This window comes from Apiospora aurea (assembly GCF_038362705.1).
Source record: "Apiospora aurea strain CBS 24483 chromosome Unknown utg000007l_segment0_segment0, whole genome shotgun sequence".
In the NCBI taxonomy this organism is placed as follows: Eukaryota; Fungi; Ascomycota; class Sordariomycetes; order Amphisphaeriales; family Apiosporaceae; genus Apiospora; species Apiospora aurea.
Genome location: NW_027117394.1, coordinates 3,611,188 through 3,631,060, shown reverse-complemented (window position 1 = coordinate 3,631,060; position 19,873 = coordinate 3,611,188). Strand labels below are relative to the sequence as shown.

Here is a 19,873-nt window from a genome sequence, read left to right as displayed (position 1 = left end):
GCACTGATAAGCAACTGTTAAGTCCGAGGCTGCTGATCGCTCTCAGTCAAACGAAGACTTGCTGCCATCCAGCGACTGTGACTCATTGAAGGAACACATGAGTTCATTGGGGGCCATTGCTGAACATCTGCTCTATTGCCCTCGCGTGATCCTACAGATCCGGATAGGTACCTGGTCACTGTAGAAGGGACCGGTCTGTGCGCCTCTGGGTGCGATGTCGAAATCCACCTCCTGGATATCGAGGCCTCTTTTCTGGCAGACGCTGATGAAAGCGTCAAAGGTACGACGGTTTCTTTCAGTGGCAGATATGATCACGAGGACGCGCGGGAACATGTCGAACAAGTCGTCTATGGTACCGACAAGAGACGGGATGACACTCTCGTCGTACGTCACGTCGGCGCCAAGAACGAGATCGATAGGCTGCCCACCGTTCCATTCGGCCTCTTCGGTGCCCACAAGAGCTTGTCCCCATTTCAGATCCATGGCGGAGATGGCCCGGGAGTCTTGCAGCCCGTTCACGTAGAAGTTCTCGGGCAGGTTAGCCACGACATCGTCGGACCCGTCCGAGGCAATGACCTGGGAAGGAGCTAGGTGCTTGGCACACAAGATGGAGACGTAGCCTGTCCCGGCGCCCAGCTCGAGCACTCGCTTGTTTTGTACCAAAGACGGGTTTGCGCAGAGGTACTGACCCAGATGGAGAGCAGCTTCCCAGGTCCGAAGCCCGGTGGTTCCGCCGGCCGAGATGAGCTGGCGCGACTCGAGGAGGGTGACGTGAGGGTAGGGGCTAGGGCCTGCCGCAGGCGTAGAGTCACCACTAAGCAACGATTGCGAATATGTGACATATGTCTTTTGCTGAACAGCTATGAGTTCCGCGGGTAAAGGCGACGCAAGAAGCTCAGAGAGATGGGTCATCAGATCGTCGGACACTCCCTAGGAAATGGAGTCAGGCTGGGGTATTCTGATGACGTTGCGGAAGGTGCAAGATGGAAGCCATGGTGGGCCAGGGCGATGACAGAAACGACTTGTTTCATGGCCATCCTTTTGTGTCTGGTAGGTTTGTTTGTAGATATGCACCTTACATGTTCTTCCCAGTCATCAATGCTTGCTTCAATCCTCGAGACCAACTCCTTCAGGACTCGGATCTGATATCTAGACGGGGGTGGATGCGCAAGCGCGTCATCTGCAAAGAGCCGACGATGCAAAACATCTTGAACACGGGCCTCCCTCAAGAGCGGACCACTGGGGAAATCGAGGTCTCTTTCCAGCTGCAGATATTGGCTGCAAAAGCGATCGACGCTAGCTTCATCCATTGGACAAATTGGACAACGACGACGGGATGAAATGGGAATTGGGAATCTTCATTGCGGCTCTGTCAACTTTGGCTGGGTTGACGGCGGGCGACAAGGAACCGTGCTACGGGAAAGTGGAGATCCTCAATGGAAAGAGCACTGCAAAGGGCAATGCAGGTGAATGAATGGAGAGGCTGCAGCTGTGGCTGAGGGTATGGCTGGAGTCAAGGGCAGAAAAAAAAGCAAAAGGCACAAGCCACATTTTTCCAATTGATTAGGGTAGGGCTCTGAAATTGGCAAAAAAGGACACCAATCCACCAAAGTGAAAGAAAGCACGGGCCAGCTCCACACCCTGGGCTAGCCCAAGCCGAGCGAGCGACGCACACCCAGTGAAGAGCGGATACTGAACCACTACGGCCAGAAAGAAAAATTAAGGCGAAAGTCGACATTTCCTTCCACCCCTCCCCCCAATCGCCATTTCTCTCATCCATCCACGACAACTTCGATCAGCAGAACATTCGCGCCCGATCGTCAAAATGGCTGACTCCGAGACCCCCGTCACCCTGCGAACTCGCAAGTTCATCCGCAACCCTCTTCTGGGTCGCAAGCAGATGGTCGTGTGAGTACCAATTCCGCCGGAACCACCTCGAGCGATGTCCGTTGCGGCAGAGCCATCCAATCCATCATCTTCCGAGTCCCGACGCGACCGGCGATTCTCGTTGGCAAAAGAACAAAAAGAGGGAAGCAAGAATATGATTGATTTCGAAGAGGTCTCTCTTTCTTCGTCTTCTTCTGGCTGGCAATTGCGATCACGAAGATGATGGAGGGCAGTTCTGTCTGGCACAAGTCTTGAGCTGCACTTCGAGTGCAGGCTGCTTCCGGGAAACCGAGCATGATTTGAACGATAGAAACTGACCTTCGCTTTCTCCCTTCTCCAGTGACATCCTGCACCCCGGCCGCCCCAACATCTCCAAGGAGCAGCTCCGCGAGAAGATCTCCGGCATGTACAAGGCCCAGAAGGACCAGGTCTCCGTCTTCGGCCTGCGCACCCAGTTCGGTGGTGGCAAGACCACCGGCTTCGCCCTTGTCTACGACTCCCCCGAGGCCATGAAGAAGTTCGAGCCTCAGTACAGACTGGTCCGCGTTGGCCTGGCCACCAAGCCCGAGCGCGCATCCCGACAGCAGCGTACGTTTTCCATGACGATTCTTCCTCCTCCCCCTCCATCCATACTGACTTATCTCGTGAACAGGCAAGCAACGCAAGAACCGTCAAAAGACTCTGCGCGGCACTGCCAAGGTCAAGGGTGCCAAGGCCAAGAAGGAGAAATAGACGATCTGATTCAGGCGTTCTTGTCTTTGGCGGAATGGGTTTGGCTCTCGACATCGGCTGGCTTTCGGGTGCATCTATTGTGTGCATTATACAGATCAACGGTATCCAAATGTAAAACGCATCTGGGCCGTACGTATACTGGTCTCGGTCTCGCATCGGCCTTTTGATTTTCGGCTGGTGGACATGGTTTCGAGGCAACGGCTGGACATGAATGAGACGAATTTCTTCCCCATTCACGGTAGCATACAATAAAAGGGTTTTCCGGTTCTGAAAACATGTTTTAAGCACCAAGCAAGCTCTTTGATGGAAAGACGCTGCCGCTGCACGTCCGTGGAACGGACAGATCGTGGCAGCAAGAGTCCCCACAGAGGAAGACGCAATGAACATTTTGATATCATCTCATCCGTACAGCTTCGCTGGCGTACTATTCTCCCATGGCAATTGACTTTTCAGTCCCATGAACACTGCCATTCCGGCCAACTTGACCCACCAACCATGTAGCCGCCATTGATTGAAACCCAATCACTCCATTTGAAATGTCCATCAATTTGTCTGATGCCTAGGATATACCAATAGCAGGGAACATGCGAACCAAAGGTGAAGGTGCCGAAGTGTACCTGAATTATCTGCACGCGAGATCTGTTGGAATAAATACTTTCTACTTATGCACTTTCTGATTGGTTTACGTACGTTCGAAGCTCAAGATCCGTCCAGTTTCTCTCGCCTACGTGCGTGATTTGGAGCGCAGCAGCATATGGGGTCAACCCATCTCAGTCCCGAGATAGCTTAACGTCCTCCGGAAGCAATTGACACCTAGTTCATCTGAGATATAACATCTTGCGTTATTGAGTACTCGATTCTATCTGAACCTTCTCTTTGGGCCTTTTTTTGCGGGATTGGACTTCTCACCCCCTGAGTCACACAACTGACGCTTGGCGCCGGGTCCGTCGTTCTTGGTGCTTGCTGGAAGCTGAGAGCTTCGTTCACCTCTAAGGACTTCCGCCTCTTTTTCAGACTTGGGCCCGTGATACGAGAGGCGCCCAGCATCCTGTCGTTGGCCCAGCCTACGTCTGCTCGGGATATACGATGGTACCTCGGGCTTGCCCTCCGGCCTGGCCGGTTTGTCGAGTATACACGCGGGTCAGGGGGCCGCAGAGCAGTCCCCTGCCTTTTAGTATTTTTCTTTTACGTTGTTCAAGCAGAGAGTGAACATCATTTGAAGCATCTACTCAGAACCCTATGGGGAGTCGGTCAGTCGAATTGGGGCAACGCTTCCTCGCGTCCGTCGCCTGCGCGTGTCATCAACTCCGGGTCTCATATCTTCTCATGATGCCCTCCCTCCTAACCTGGAACTTCTAAGCATAGACTGTCAATCTGTCAAGAGCTAGCTGAGATGGTGATAAGGTAGACATGTAGATGCTTACCCGGAACGTCATTGTGATGACCCCTTCGTATTGTTGCTTGGTCAATAAAGCACTCCCATTTCACCAGGCTACATGGGATGGCTTTATATAACCCCCCTTTTTGTAAACGAAAGCCAGACTGACAGCTAACATTCAGGAGGGGCTCGACGGAAGCTTCTCGCGTCAAAGGAAATACAGATGATATTATTGCAACTTATCCTCCAATACACTGTGTTTGACCTTTTATCTGGCGGGGGCGTCGTTACAGGTACCCAACCACTTTTACGTACCTTCGTTGGTCAAATCTAGAGCCTCACTCTCCTCCCTGTCCTCCCTGTCCTCCTTCTCAAATCTCCATGGCATCCTCATCAAGAATATCCTCTATGTGTGGGTCATCCTCCTTCTCCTTCCTCTCCTTCTCCTCTTTCTGTTTCTCCTCCTTCACATTCACTCCATATTTGTTCCAATCAACTGAACGCAGTGGCTTGTTGTCGTTGACGAGTATTCGTCGGTCCTCGCGAACGTGATTGGTGTAGTACATCTCGTAGATCTGAGGCACGCACCTTTGACCCCTTCGATTCACGCGATTGCAAGCCTGGTCTCGTTCCGCCTTCGTGCCGGGGACGTCCAGTAATACCGCTATGCTGGCTCTTTGCAAGTTCCACCCAGTAGAGCCCATCGCGTAGGTCACGATAGCGATCTTGTTCCTATCCGTTCTTTGGCAGTCCGAATTGAATGCCTCTTCGAAAGCTTGCCTGCTGTGCCAGTCTAGACTTTTGGATGCGCTGCTCGATGGGAGCTTCGAGTGGATTAGGAACACCTCGATCTTTTCCACAAACCGCCGAAAGAGGATGAGAGCCAGCAGGTACGCCGTTATGGGGGAATCTACGAAGATGATCATGTGCCGCACGCCACTGCCGTCAGCTGGGCCCGCGTCAAGTTGCTGCTCCACCACAGGGTTCTTCTTATCCAATCTAGATCCAAGAAGCCTCTCGTTTATCAGGCGGAAAAGCTCTTCAGCTTTCGGCGAATCTCTAAGCAGCTCGGTGGTGGGGAGGCTGTCGGCGGCGAGGTCCCAGAATGGGTTGTCCTTCGCTACCTCTTGCATGACCTTCTGCCTAGTGTACTCCGGATTGAGAGTGGCCTTCGTAAAGGCCGCCGCGATTCCTTGCTGGGGTTGGTCGCTTCTCAAATAGGGTAGCAGGTCGGGCCTTTGCTTCGCGATGAGGGCTATGCCTGGAAACGTCGTCGAGAAAAGGACGCGGCGGACAACTGCGGTGTACTCCTCGGTGGTGAATCCGGCAAGGCCCTTGAGAACTCTTTGTTGCGAGTCGAGCAACGAGGGTCTTTTCACCGTCGACTTCCCTTTCTTTTCGATTTGTTCCTTCTCCCTTTCATCTAACCTTGCCAAGCTCTCGCGATGGTAATCTAGCATTGCCCTTCTCGTAATGCGGAAGTGCTCATACAGTTCCTCCCGTACAGGGCCGGGCTGCACCTCGAGGGCCATAGTGCTGTACAGCGGCATTGGAATTCTCACAATCCTCTCGTTTCTGAACGCGTCGCTCTGGCTACGACGAACCAGCATCTTGCTGATCCCTTGATCCCAATCGTGTCGCAACCTAGCCAGGCCTTCCGCGTACTTGGCTGGCTCGTGCTTGGCATCCCCGGCGCCATGTTCTTGTAGGTAATTCCAGTCCGAAATCACCTTTTGGGTGTCATCCCGGTTACCAAGCCTTCCTAGCCGGTTCCCTAGCTGATGCCGTAGCCCTTGTCGCAGCGTATACGCCAGCAGATGCTGCGCATATTTTAAGCCGAGTGACCCAATACTGCCCGAAATCCCCACGGCCAGTGTGGGCTTCTCCTGGTCTTTACCTCCCAGCATATCCAACACCTGATAGGGCATGGTTTTAGGCCCGGAGGCCCCCGCATACTTGTGCATTTCGTCCAGAGCCAGGATCGCACAGCCAGATATTGGCACCGCGATGGTGTCCTTTTTACTTCTACCTCGCTTACGGTAACCGACGAAGACGTTGCGCTCGGGTTCATACAGGTTTTTGCCACCTGTGCTTGGTGACAACAGAACGTGGCGACTGCCCCCGTAGAAGCCGAGGATAGACTTGGCGAAAGGAACATCGCGGATATGGAGTGTTTGTGTCTCTTCGGGGCTTGTGGCGGCCCTTAGGGCCCTGCAAAAAGCCGACATGTTGGACCCGGCGTCCCAATTACCAACGTTGACGTAAACCTTGACCCTATAAGTTTGAGGATCAACGGTCTTCTTCCATTCGGCCAACCAGTTGCTAATTCCATCTTGCCCCAGGCAGACGACGATGCTGGGCCAGTTCCACATGTGGTCCACGATGCCTCTCGACGTCGAGCCCGCTACACACGGGCACTGGATCCCATATACTTCCTTTATCTTGTCCTGAGAGGGACAAGGCGCTTCGTTGTCGGCGCCTTCAAGGTTGTGCTCGTAGTTATTCCTCCCATTATTTTTCCAGAATGCCTTTACGTCCTCAAAGGCCTCCTGCAAGTTATTGTGCAATAGGATGGCGATAATCATGGTAAGGGTTTTACCCACCCCTGGGTCATCGGCAAGTATAGGGCCGGCAATATGCTGTTTCGAATATCTCGTCAGCAGCCACACGGCGGCGGCGCCTTGATAGCAGTCGATCGTGCGTCGGAGTCCAGGGAGCGAGAAATGTTCGACGATGCTGTACTCTTCTAGGAACACATCGCGGGCCGTCTTCCAATTGGCGTCGTCATCAAGCTTGCGGCTCTCATCCCCGCTTGATATCTCCTGGAGCACCCGCGTCCTGTTGTCAGCCCCCTCCATTGTTATGGGCGTTTCGCGCGGGCTTCTGTTGTAGTCTTCTTCTTCCTCGCCCGCGCTTCGCCCATCGTTAGATTCCTTATCTTTTTCCTCTTCGTCATCCTCGCTTTCCTCCTCGTTGTCCTTGCCCTCGGATGCGCCGTGGCCCGGGTTAGGATTTGGCGTACGTGTCTTCGTCTCCGTCTTCGTCCTCTTCTTCGACGGCCGACCTGACGGTGACTCCGTCGACTCCGTCCTCTTCCTGACCCTCCTATTCCCCGGCGGCCTTGGTGGCGTGTCGACCTCTATGGATTCAATGACCAGCAAACCTTCTCTCCGGAGGAGCTTCGTGCTCTCGAACTCGATGTACGGCATCCCTTTGTGATTTTGCAATACCTCCTCGCCCCTTTTCCAAGCGATCAGGAGTATAATGAGGCGCCATTGGTCGATTGCTATTCTTGGAACTTTTTCTGTCGGGTCCAGTGCGTAAAGATCGGTATTTTCTATTTCGCCCAGCCGAACCCGCTGGCCCACGGCTGCGTTGATCGACGTCACCACCCACGATTTGAGAGCGGCCCAGTTCACATTCCCGCCCGGCAGCTCGCCCTCGTTGTTGCCCATGAACTGGCCCAGCCAGGCTTCGAAGTATTGGTGGAGGTCCTGGTTGCGCCCCTTAATCCGGAGGTACACATGGCTGTATTCTCTGGAGGACGCCGCGGCACCCTTCTGAAGCGCTTCGGCACTGATCTTCAGCGCTTCTGTACTGGCCACGAGTCTCTCCAACTCAGACACCGGGGTTCCGGCATCATTGCCGCCTTCGCTGTTCGACACTTCGGTATCCGCCATTGTATCTTCTCAAGACCAGCTGGCCAGGGGAGATGCGTGATGATGAAATGTCAATTAACGTGAAAGTACTGCAGGCCAATCTTGCAAATGAATCTGCTGCTTCTGGTGTTTCTATGTCGAGGACTGTTAGTCGAAGATTATAGCATCGAGGCGTCCTTTATAGTGCGATTCCATTGCATAAAGAACCTGGGTACTCATTGAAACAGCTTCTTTCTCCCCTTTAGCAACAAAACACCTACGTTGTGGCAACACCATAACCGCAGCCACCCTGGCGATGCTCCTTGCTAGCATATAAAGGTAGACCGGGCTTCTTTGTCTGTTGATAGCCATATATAGGATATTGCCGACAAAGCTCCCTGCGCTTTATGGCATCCTTTCATTCGCCCTTTTGGCACTAGGATTGCCGGCCGAAGGCACCTGTCGGGGATAATAAGCATTCGGATATTTGTATCTAGTCCCGCGCAGTACGGTCCATATGCGTATCACTCGTGGGTGTGTTTGCTATACTGCGATATCTCCCAACCAGCAGGGTGAAAATTGGTCGGCTGGCGTAGCAAAGGAAGTACCGTTGCTTCTCATAAATCTAGTAGAGGTAAAGACGTCCCCCCTTAAGTGTTCAGATTACCTTTCTCATTATATGCTGCAGATTCGTCTGACGAAACTGCTTTAATGACCATTTCCCCCAGATATGGCACACTTAGCTTCATATTATAAGAAAGCCGACGTTAATCTGGCTAGTAATTGTATAAAAAAGCCCCTATCATGGTAAGTACACGGTCCATGTCGCTCGATGTGCGATCCAAGGCCATTCGCTCCAAACCCCTCCCGACCTTGCTGCCTCCTTCCTACGCTAGGATGTTCATAGGGCGAATCGGCCTGCGAAAGGGCGCCCCAGATGTATTTTGTACCTCTGCGCATGCTCGATTCATATACTGTCACCTGGTGTCAAGAGTCTAATTTGACCTTGCGGCTCACAGTGTACAGTTTGGGGTGGATTTCCTTGGCACGTCTTGTCTTGTTTAGTCCCAAGGCTACGGGATTTGGTATGCAGTCATCGTCAATGGCTCTCTTATACCAAACTACTGCCAAGCATGGGGTTGTCTGCAAGCAGCAGCCTTTCCGTCGTAACTTTTCTCTACCTAAGGAACGAAGGTTATGTTTAGTGCAGTTGCCGAGTTATTATTTAGCGCTATGTATTACTATAACTTGGCTATATTACACGCCATGCTTCGCACCTACCCCTACGGATTGGGCTTAGCGAGATATTCAGGTGCAAGTAAATTCACGAGGATAAACGTCAAACATGGCAAACTATCCTTGAGCAGGACGTGTAATACACCAAGACGAAATTTCTAAAACAATAACCTGGCGAAGTTAGAGTGAACCATAATATCACCCAGCCCGTAAGATGCCCTTCACATCTGCGCGTTGGCTGTGTCCATGGCATGGGACCAAATGCATATCCATTCTACATCCCAATTGGCCCCGGTGGCGAGCCATCCAGGACTTCAACAGTCCACAAGCCATCTAGTGCGTCGCCACTCCATCAGGACAATGAAGGCCTAGATGGAAACGTCGTATATGTTTTCTTCTTCTTCTTCTTCTTCTTCTTCTTCTACTTCGGGACCGGGCTCTGGCCTGTTGTTCTTCACCTTGACTCCGAAATTCTCCCACTTGATTGCGCCCATCATCGCGTTGCCTTGGTTTCTCCGTTGCCGAATGTGTTCCCACACATGGTTGTCGTACCACATCTCAGTGATCTGGGCCGCGGCGGTCTGGCCGCGGCGGTAGATGCGGCAGCGTGCTTGGTCTCGCTCTACTACGTTGGTAACGTCCATCAGCACCGCGCTCGAGGCTCGCTGGAAGTTGTGCATGGTCGAGATGAGCGTGTACGTGCCCACGAGGACCTTGTTCTTGCTACCTGGTAGGCACTTTTCGTCAAAGTATTCGAAGGCGCCATTTCGGCAATAGTACTTGGGCGTCCGGTCCTTGAGGGCCTGGTGGATGAGGATGACCTCGACGTCGTCAAATAGGGCTTCTTGAAGATACAGCGCGGTCAGGTACGCATTCACCGGCCACTCCGCAAAGACGACCATGTGCCGAACGTAGCTCTTGTCCAATGGCCCCGTGTCCGGCTGTCTGTTCTCCGGCAGCTTGTTTAACTTGGTGTTGATCAGTTGATTCCGCACCATTTGGACTAGCTGCTGGAACTTTGGGGAGTTATCCCTCATCTCATCTCTATACCGCATGAATGGGGATTTCCACAGCATTGTGCGAATACTGGCCGTTGTCCTTTCCGGATTGAGCGTCGCATCCGTAAACTGCGTCGCGAGGTCAGTCAACGGTCCTTGGCTCGCGTAGTACCGCTGTAGTTCTCTAGCTGCTGCAGCATTATCCGAATTGGGGAAGTATGCCAACAGCGGGAAGATAACCGACCGTGTCGATAGATAGTAGGCTTGGCGCTGTAGTTCGGTCTTCACTCTCCTGCCGTCGACGCCTTCTCCTATAAGCCCTCGTTGCGCCTTGGCCAGTACCGGCTTCGGCCACGCGCCCGGGTTTCTCCTCCACTCCGCCATCTCCTCCTCGTATGTTTTCTGCATCCACTGGCCGATTCGTCGGAAATAGACACTTAGGGCATTCATTGCAGGACCTTCTGGGATCTTCAGGACCATCGGCCTGGTAATGGGAGCCGCGATGTCGAGAATCTTCACCCCGCGGAAAAGGTCCTTCTTCAAGCGGCGGATGATCATCTTCCCAAGCCCCTGCCGGAAGTCGTCTGCAATCCTGTCTCTGCATTGTTCGTACTCCCTCAGATCGTCTACATTCGGCTGAAAGCCATGTTCTACCTCACTAATATGAAGCATCATGTACTTCCAATCGTTTTCCATCTTCTTGAACGTGGCACGAGTCTGAAGCCTGCCCAGATCGGCCTCGAAGTTGTGTCTCCGGATGCAATTTTGCGTGTGCAAGACTTGGCGTTGCCACGCCTCCGGACCGATGCCTAGAAGATTCCCAGAAACCCCCACGGCCAGTGTGGGGTGGTCTTGGTATTTAAACAGGTCCAGCATCTTGAAGGGAAGGGTTATGCCTGAGGAGCCTTTGTATTTGTGCATTTCATCCATCGCCATGATGCCACAAGCAACAACTGGCACCCCGACCCCGTGGTGGTAGTGCCGCTCTTCATCGGTAACGGGTTCTGAGACAAAAGGGATGATTCCCTCTTTGCGGTCGTCGAGGCTCACGGGAAGTTGAACGTTGCCGCAACCCTCAGACGTAAACAGTAGAGCGTAGCTGCTGCCCCCTTCGAAGCCGCGCCGGCGCTGGATCAAGTACTTTTTAACCGCAGGCCGGTTAGCCGGCTGAGGACCTGCCGACGCCTCCTCGATAATCTCTGGGTCATCGGCGCGTTGTTTGTTATTCATAAGTGTGCAGAATTCCTGCAATTTCGGGTGGTTTCCGTCATAATCGTTGACGCTGACATATAACCTCATTCTCGAATCTCGTTGCACGAACTTGTCCCATTCGGAGACCCATAACATAGCCCCGCTCGAAGGGCTGATAATAATGTTGGGCGAGTCCGACATACCCTCTACAATGGCTCTTGCCGTCGAACCAACCTCGCACGGGCACTGAAGCCAATACTTGTTCGAGGCCTGAGTGGGACAGGGCTGCCCGGCGGGGGCGTCCTTCGGGTTGTGCGGAGGAGCGCCCTCTTGCCACTCAGCAGCCTGTCTGACAGTGTCCCAGTGCCTCTGCACGTCCCTAAAAGACCTCTGGAGATAGCTATGGGTCATCATCGTCACGATGGTGGTAAACGTCTTGCCCAGGCCCATATCGTCGGAAAGCAGGGCCCCGGATACCTTGTCGTCGGGGATCCGCGTCAGCAGCCACAGAACGGCGGCGGCCTGGTACCCCTCTATCGGGAACGCGAGATGGGGAAGCGTAAACTGGTTAGGTTCCTTGCCCGTTTGCCTGAAGAGCTGCTTGACCCTGTTCCAGTGCGCGGGGCTGTCGAGCATAGGGTCGTTGCCCGCATCGCGGCTTACGTTGTCGAACACCTGGCTGCCGTCAGAAGCGTCGTCGGCCACCTCGGGCGTCACCCTATCCTCTGACGTGTCGATCTTGTTCTGCTCTGCGTTGACTTCGTTTTCGTTCCCGTCGTTGACGATCGGGACTTCTTCGGGTTCCTCGGCGACAGGGCGGTACCCCTGGACAAGCTTCGTACTCTCGAACTCGATGCAAGGCAGGCCGGTAGGTGTCGGGCGCAACTGAAGCAGGCCCTGCTCCCACTGGAACAGGAGGGTGATGAAGTTGAGCTTGTCGACCTCTTGTCTTGCGTGGCCTCCCACGTTCAGAACAAACACTTTGTCGTTCTCGTCCCCTTCCAGAAACTCTTCGTCCACCGCATGGTTGATCTTCGTTACCACCCACCGCTTGAGCGCGTCCCATTTCAAGCTCCCGGGCGTGGTGAAGGGATCGGCGATTTGGCCGATGGTGTCCATATACACTCTCCCATCCGGCCCCGCCATTTGGATCAGTATGTTCGAGGCACTTTGGCCTAGCCGCTCGACTCTGCCTTCGATTCGTTGGAGAGCCTGATGCAACTCAGCTCCGTTGACCCCATTACCCGCGTTTCCCCCATTATTCGCCATGGTGTATACTATTGGCCAAGGCCAGCGTACCGTGGAGGGGCGTGATAGAGGCTCGACTCGGACAGAGAAATATCGCGAGTTGTGACTCTGAAGGACGTGATATGTTTCGTGGATAAATCAATTGCTCTTTTTGCTGCTTCTGTCGCGCGTATTACGAGCTGACGGAGGGCATCGGCACCCCTTTTATACAACACATTCCTCCTAGGAGGACCGTTAGTACGTAGTAAACTATGTTCTTTCTTCCTACGAGGAAAAGAGCCCGTACACTATGACTAAAGCCATGACCGTAAGCGGACTAACCGAAATGGTGTCAAGAATCGAAGACAGGCGCCGGGTTTCGTTGTTGCCATGTACCGATACCCCCGTAAACAAAGCGCCCCCTTTCTTTGGCGAGACTTCTTCGTCAAAGCCTGCCTCGATGCCATCCCAGCCGGCGACGAACCTTGCCATCTTGCTACGCGCGAGGTGGTGAGGGGAGGGGGTTCGACAAAGGAGGGACGATGAACAAAGGAATATATACCGGGAAGCGAGCTCTTCCTCCTGGTTTCTTTCTTTCCTTCTTTCTTTGACGCCCAGATCTGATGTTTTCCAATGTCACAGTTCATCAGCCACGCATATGTGGCCTGTGGACCGGTAGAGGGGGCCTACAAGCTATCAGGACGTCTCCCACCAAATTTCTGGTACGAATCTGAAGTCTGTTCTCTCTTGCTGATCTAGTAGCTGCTCCCGCACTATGTGGTCGCGAATAAAAGAAAGGGAGAGAGGGAAATAGGGTAAATATGATAGGAGTTTCCCAAGTTGTTCGAAAGGGAAATCCGCCCCTGATCAGCCCCTAAACTCCCAAGCTGCTCTGTGAGCACCTTGCACAAGCCAACGGAGACCGTTGGATAGAACTACCTCACCTCTGTTGACAATTCCCTAGAAGCTCTCTCAGTGGCCACGTTTCATGCAAACCCTTGGTGTCATCTAGACATGGCGGGCCAGGCAGGTGCCTTGTCCAGTGATAGGCGTTTCCCGATTTTGTAAGAGGGAGGTGTACATAATTCCCCGTATCCCCTCGGCTTGATCAATTAAAGCCAAGCACTGTATTGCGACCAGTCCCTGACAAACCGGTAGGGCGCAGAGAGGCGCTAATGGCCCAGGTTTTGATGTGAAGGACGAAATCGAGGGTGTTGGCATGGACGATGTTTCGCATTCACAATTAACGTAGAAAACCCGCCTCGAGCTATGGTGACCGACTCATTCTCCATCATTTGCCAATCAAATTCTTCAGCCAGATGCTTGCCATATTAGATCACGTGCGTGCACTTGGCCGTGTTGGAGAGAAAAGACGAAACAGTAGATGCAAAGTCGCTGCCAAACACGAGTGTATAGTGAACATTATAAAGACACCTCTTCCTTTCTTTCTACTCAGCCGTAACGCTCGCAGGCCGGCTCCCCTTCAAGACCTCGGCGCGCTTGTCCTGGTCCTCCTCCTCGTCGTCGGCGCCGAACTTGGTGACACTGAAGTCGGGCAGGAACCGCGTCTTGCGCCAGAGTGAGGGCCCGTTCCGCAGGTCGCGCCGCCGCTTGCGCTCGAGCTCCTCGAGAACCTGCTTCTGCTCCTCCTCGGCGTCCAGCATGGTGCCCTCGATGCTCAGATACCCGTACTCGCCGCTCTGGCCGACCTCGAAGCTCTTGATGCGGAACTGGACCGTGCCCTCGACCTTCTGGCCGTTTTCGTCCGCCCAGTAACCCGTGCTGTATAATTGTGTGACGTCGCCCTCCTTCTCTGTTGTCGCGGCGGCCTCACCACCCTCACCCTCACCCTCGGCCGCGGCTTCGCCCTCGCCCTCGCCCTCCTCGTCTTGGCCCTCCTCGGTCGGCTCCGGGGTGGGAAGCTCAAACTCCTTGTATCGGTTCTTGCTCAGCGTGCTGACCCATTTCCAGCCCTTGGGCAGGCGCGCAGCTTCGATGGCTGCGTTGAACATGCCCCAGCAGACCACACCCATGTGGCCCTCGGTGGCCATGTTGAGGACACCCTCCAGGGGAGCGCCCCGCGACGGTCTGAACAGGTCGACCTCGGCCGTCAGCCAGCCGAAGCCGCAAGCGTACTCGTCAATGGTCTCGAGCAGAGCCTCGTCGGCCATTTCGCTCTCTTCGGTGAGCGAGCCTCGGTTGGGGGCCTCTCCGAGGCGGACGTCTCGGTAGGCCAGCAGGACACCTTTGAATTCGCGCACGTAGCGGTTGAGCAGGGGCTTCAGGTGCTGCTCCGCGTAGCCGTCGATCGGCTCGACCATGCCGGCGGGGAAGAGTGGTAGGTAGCGTGACACCGTCTGTCTGAAGAAAGGGAAGGGCTTCTTTGGTAATGTTTTCAGGGTGCCGGTTGCCGAGGGGGCGGCGGGCTGCTCGTCGATATCCATTTCATCTTGTGGTTGTTCCGAGGGGGGCGGCCTCATCGGGGGTATCTTGGCTGTGCTTGTCCTTCTTTTTCTTCTTCTTCTTGTCCTTTTCCTCCTTGCTTCGCTTCTTCTTCGGCACCTCGACCTCGTCGGCCTCGACCTGTTCGCTCTGCTGGTCTTGGGCGTCGTTCTCGGCTACGTCTTCGGGCATTTCGCTCTTAGAGCGCTTGTGCCGGCGTTGTACTTCTGCGCCTTCGGCATCCTCCTGGCCTTCTCGTATCCGCTTTTTGGACTTGTGCTCGCGCTTCGTCTTGGTTTTGGTCTCGGTAGCCATTGTGAAGGAGGCAGCACCCGTCCGGTGCTCTCGAACCGTACCTCTTGAAAGGGCAAAAACAGTTGAAGGTTTGGCGTTTTTGGTTGCCGTGTTTGGACCCTCTCAACTTTCGAGAAATTCTTCAAGTTCGGCTAGTGGGGAATCGTCAGACTGCGATTTGAGACTCGACCGCGACGACCAGCCAGAAAAAAATTGGAGGATAAGAGTTGCCGATAAAGATAAGGCCGTTCAAACGGCTGGAGCTAGAGGGGTACGTACCGAAAGCTTAAATTGCGCCTGACCAATCGATAAGATCAATTCAGCACCACCTTTTACTCGTATCGATAAGACATGACTTCTGCCCCTGAACTGCGAATGGATTGTCTTCTTCGCTTGCGGTCTCTAGACGCCATCGCATGCATGGGCTCTCACGCGAATTGCCCAAAAACAGGGCGGGGTTAGCTCGCAAGGGTATCCGTAGCCCATGGGCGCCAGATGGGTTCATATTCGACAAGCGAGCCTTGTTTCCGTGCTTGTTTCCAGGCCGTCCAAGTTGACCCGACTAGTGTTGGAACTCGGGGACAGGAGAAGCCTGTTTAGTATGGTGCTCGTTTACTGCAACTCTAGTAAAGTGGGAGCATATCATGACAAGTGATGATTTGTATGAGGCCATCGGACCATGGTGCAAGTTGTGCAACGGCGTCATAGTCACATGCGGCTGGAGATATCGCAACGCCGCGACGCTGTTTCAACGGTTCAAAGTCAGTGAAGAAACAGGTACTCGGCTCGACCCGCAGCGGCATTTCCCGCTCGGACACCACGGGCATGTTCATGTCGCTTACACGCCATTCGCCTGCATGAGAGGTACGCTGATGACTACTTAAGGTACACGTATATCAGAAGTGCCTTGCCAGCTTTTGTCAAGAGCACCTTTCTGGATTGGAGGTCCAGATATGGCATATGAGAGATGTGCGACGGATGGAGGGTGGCTATCGCATCCGATGCTCGGCGCATAACTGTCGTCGTCCATCGGCTCGCTGTCTCAGCCATAATCGGCCTGGGCGGGCAAATAGCTCGCGAGCTATTTCGGGCTGAATCAAGCTCCCTTCACTTGTGGGGATGTTCGGACCGCATCAAAAGAAGAGGGTGTGGTGTGACGGGTACTGCAACGTTTCTGATCGCTAGAGCCGTCTCGGAAATGCGAGACGGGCAGTAGGACATTATGCCTATGAGTTGTATTGGCCGTTGCACGGATTTTCGAGGGCCCAAGCAATCGCGTATCTGGTATGGAGGAAATGTCGTAAGTACATGGGAAAGTAGGTAGGCAGGCATGGTTGTTTTCTACGCAGCGGAAACTTACCGAGGGGACCGACCAGGCCCCTCGGTGAGGTGTTCGCGGAGATGATGGCCGGTCGGCCACAAATGAGCAGACAGCGATTCCCCATGTCGCTGACATAAGAAACTGGAATTGCCAATATCGACTCAGCCTCGACGAGGGCGGGCGGTGACGAAATCAAATCAGCAATACACGGCGATGCCACGTGCGGCAGTTACGTGCATGGCCTTGTCTGTCAGCACTCAACTTGGAGGATGTAATTAGTGTTACATGCTGCAGGAGGGGTCTCATTTCTGCTGCAGTGATTCGGATCGGATCAGGTCAGGTGCAGCCGTATCGTTGCATTCATGCCAGGGGCAGCCGGGCAGGTGGGAGTGAAACAACAAACACATTTGGTGCTAGCATTGACGGATGGAACACAACGGTCTCTGCGCTCATCAACGGCAGTATTCATATAATGCAGTTGACGGATGCAGATGCCTAGAATCCACGACGGGCAGGTAAAGTATCAATTGGGACACACCAATCAATCAGTCACTGCCAGTAGGAGAGAGTGTGCGTATGTCATTCCGGGATATTGTGGATGAAGGGCCCTGAGCGTCCAATGTTCAATGTTGGCGTCCATCGAACCCCCCGGAGCGAATCCAATTCATTCGAGTCAATTGGAGCCCTCTCTGGCAAGTAGGGGCCTCTGCTAGATCCGATCTCCGACCTGGTAAATTCTGCTTTGGGAATTAGGACGAACTGACGAGGACGAACTCCATGTCCTCCAGTCTGCCAGCCTAGCCAGTCCAACCCCTAAGCGCAAGCAGGCGTGGTGAGGAGTGAGTTCGGGAGAGGGCGCGCAGGCCCAGGGACCAGGGACCAGGGACCATGTACCTACAACCCAACCCAGGTACAGGAGGGGGGCCAGAGGCAGACTACTTGACTACCTACAGCAGGGGACCAGGACCACTAACGCCAGAACCTAAACGTCCCTAAACACCCCTAACCTACTCGCTAGCCAGGCCAGGGCCGCCAGGTACCAGCAGCGGCGGTGCCACCCTCGCAGCCCGTGCCAGGCCCAAAAACCCCATCCGGCCATTGATTGATTGATTGCATGTTCATTTCGATCAGTCAATTAGCCCAGTCCCGACCTAACCTGAACCTGTCAACGAATACAACCTGCTCTCGACAATTCTCCGCAGATACCAATTTTCTGGCTCGTGTTCGATTTTCCCTCCTTTTCTTCGCCGTTGCAACAAGCCAGACGCTCTCTCCGTCTTGTCTGCCTGTCCGCCTGCCCGTCCGCCCGCCCGCCCGCCTGTCTATTGAATCCCCTCCTTCGTCGGGCCTCGAGCTGTCCCTTTTTGGCAACCCTTCGCATCTTGCAACTCACTTCCCTCTTTCTCCCCTGAACCTCGCTCGACCCTCAACGTTCGACCCGACCTGACCACCGGTGCTTCTCTACCAACCCGCGACGGCAACCACTCGCAATACCGGGAAAGAGAAGGAATATCGATACAAGCAAAGCAGTCAAGGGAAGAATACACAGCGCTCACCAAAATGGGTGGCCAACTAAGTAAAATGATGGGCAAGATCTTCGGATCCAAGGAGATGCGCTTGCTGATGCTGGGTCTCGACGCCGCCGGAAAGACCACCATCCTCTACAAGCTCAAGCTCGGCCAGGACGTCACCACCATCCCCACCGTCGGCTTCAACGTCGAGACCGTCACATACAAGAACGTCAAGTTCAACGTCTGGGATGTCGGTGGCCAGGACAAGATTCGACCTCTGTGGAGGCATTACTTCAGCGGTAAGTCGGCGTCTTCTTCACCCCAGCTGGCAAGACGGGAGAGCCCGAGTTGTGCGCGCGCATACCAACACGTGCGCTCGCCGACTACGAGGGAAGACTCCTTCAACCGAGATTACGACGATGTGGTTACAAACTTCACCTGCAAATAGCACCCGCTGACCATGACCTCTTTTCCACATTATAGGCACGCAAGGTCTCATCTTCGTTATCGACTCGGCGGATCGCGCGCGTATCGACGAGGCCAAGCAAGAGTTACATCGCATCATTAACGACCGTGAAATGAAGGACAGTCTGCTGTTGGTCTTCGCCAACAAGCAGGATGTCAAGGAGGGTAGGTCGCCCCCGCTGCCCCTTTCCCTTGCTTGATCCAACCCCATGGAACCACCCACCCAATGGGCTGCCTGAAGTATATCTATAAACACACGGAACGATGCTGACCACGATCCTACAACAGCCATGAAGCCCCAAGAAGTTACCGAGGCGCTGCAATTGAACAAGCTTAAGGACAAGGTTTGGTATGTGGTGCCGTCGTGCGCGACCACAGGAGAAGGCCTGCTCGAGGGCCTGGCCTGGCTATCCAACAACGTCAAGGCCCCTCCTGCGCCTGCAAAGAAGTAAGGGATTCCCAACCGACACCAATTCGCCTGTTCCACTCCCGGATATCGCTATCATCAGCGGGAAGACATTCCCAAACCGCCTTTCCCCGACTACTGTCTACCACCACTCTTCACTTTCGCCCCAAGGACTTGTGGCCTCGCCCAACGGACAGACAGCTCACCACTTGAACTAGCCCGGAACCGGAATCTTGAACGCGCGCATACACACCTTATTGAGACTCGATATGCGGCATCCTGTCATCTCTCCTCCCCCTTTCAGTCACATTTCCCGCCATGCGTCGATGCGGAGCGAAGCCGAGACCGAAACCACCCACGACCGGTATCAGGATATAGATGGGGCCGAAGGAACCGGGCCTCCGTTCCTTTTTTCGAGGTGCCACACCCCCCACTACTTTGTTGTTTATATACAGCCCGCGCGAGGCAATCGGGTGCCTATTCCTCTCTCATTGTTTTTCTAGTTCAGTATTCCCCCGAGCCGCGAGTTGCTGTTTTTGTTGTTTTGTTTTTTGTTTTGATTTATTGCAGTATCGATGTTGGAGAGGAGAGAAGAGGAGAGGTGGGCACACGAGGCGACGTGTTCTGCCAACCTGCCAACCTGCCTTTATGCGCGAGGGAAGACGAATAAGCGCGTGTAACAAAGAAGCCAGTGGAAGAGAAGAGAAGAGAAGAGAGCGATAAAAAGAGAAAACAGCGCTTTTGGGGAGCGTAAGGGGGAGGCGCATAGGTAAAGGGAGGTGGGCCATCAAGAGTTGCTTCGGTTGCGCGTCTGCTTTTCACAAGGTCCGGCTTGAAAGGTGCCCCTGAGATACTACCGCTACTTGACCGAGCCGACTGGTCAAAAGTGCTTGGCTCGATGGCGGAACGGAACGAAAAGCAAATTAGGGGGCACTCTGTGTATGTGTGTGTGTGTGTGTGTGTGTGTGTGTATGTGTGTGACTGGGAAAGGGTAGAGGCGGCGTATCGTGGCGTGGGTGGCACTTTACCGAAGCAGCAGCAGAAAGTAGACCAAGTAGTTACTTAATAATGGAGGTTGTGTATGTGATACTTGTGCATGGCTTGAACGAACTGTTTGCTTTCCATCTTGAGTTGAATCTTCGCTCCT

General features: G+C 54.0%; 7 protein-coding genes across 7 annotated transcripts; 2 read left to right on the top strand and 5 right to left on the bottom strand.

Moving 5' to 3' along the window:
- Positions 1-132: 132 nt before the first annotated feature.
- Positions 133-1,310, bottom strand: PG986_011414 (Protein-lysine N-methyltransferase; the record flags this gene model as incomplete). Its single annotated transcript, XM_066847636.1, has 2 exons — positions 133-930; positions 1,080-1,310. The coding sequence occupies 2 exons, from the start codon at positions 1,308-1,310 to the stop codon at positions 133-135; spliced, it is 1,029 nt and encodes a 342-aa protein (XP_066697127.1).
- Positions 1,311-1,825: 515 nt separating this feature from the next.
- On the top strand, positions 1,826-2,619 carry PG986_011413 (40S ribosomal protein eS24; the record flags this gene model as incomplete). Its single annotated transcript, XM_066847635.1, has 3 exons — positions 1,826-1,908; positions 2,228-2,475; positions 2,540-2,619. The coding sequence occupies 3 exons, from the start codon at positions 1,826-1,828 to the stop codon at positions 2,617-2,619; spliced, it is 411 nt and encodes a 136-aa protein (XP_066697126.1).
- A 1,749-nt stretch (positions 2,620-4,368) lies between these two features.
- PG986_011412 (uncharacterized protein) lies at positions 4,369-7,677 on the bottom strand (the record flags this gene model as incomplete). Its single annotated transcript, XM_066847634.1, has 1 exon — positions 4,369-7,677. One exon carries the CDS (start codon positions 7,675-7,677, stop codon positions 4,369-4,371), a length of 3,309 nt encoding a protein of 1,102 aa, XP_066697125.1.
- A 1,562-nt stretch (positions 7,678-9,239) lies between these two features.
- Positions 9,240-12,329, bottom strand: PG986_011411 (uncharacterized protein; the record flags this gene model as incomplete). Its single annotated transcript, XM_066847633.1, has 1 exon — positions 9,240-12,329. The coding sequence occupies one exon, from the start codon at positions 12,327-12,329 to the stop codon at positions 9,240-9,242; it is 3,090 nt and encodes a 1,029-aa protein (XP_066697124.1).
- Positions 12,330-13,735: 1,406 nt separating this feature from the next.
- PG986_011410 (uncharacterized protein) lies at positions 13,736-14,731 on the bottom strand (the record flags this gene model as incomplete). Its single annotated transcript, XM_066847632.1, has 1 exon — positions 13,736-14,731. The coding sequence occupies one exon, from the start codon at positions 14,729-14,731 to the stop codon at positions 13,736-13,738; it is 996 nt and encodes a 331-aa protein (XP_066697123.1).
- Position 14,732: 1 nt separating this feature from the next.
- On the bottom strand, positions 14,733-15,044 carry PG986_011409 (uncharacterized protein; the record flags this gene model as incomplete). The annotated part of the gene is made up of 1 exon (XM_066847631.1): positions 14,733-15,044. One exon carries the CDS (start codon positions 15,042-15,044, stop codon positions 14,733-14,735), a length of 312 nt encoding a protein of 103 aa, XP_066697122.1.
- Positions 15,045-17,904: 2,860 nt separating this feature from the next.
- Positions 17,905-18,772, top strand: PG986_011408 (ADP-ribosylation factor 6; the record flags this gene model as incomplete). Its single annotated transcript, XM_066847630.1, has 3 exons — positions 17,905-18,154; positions 18,339-18,485; positions 18,609-18,772. 3 exons carry the CDS (start codon positions 17,905-17,907, stop codon positions 18,770-18,772), a joined length of 561 nt encoding a protein of 186 aa, XP_066697121.1.
- Positions 18,773-19,873: the final 1,101 nt, after the last annotated feature.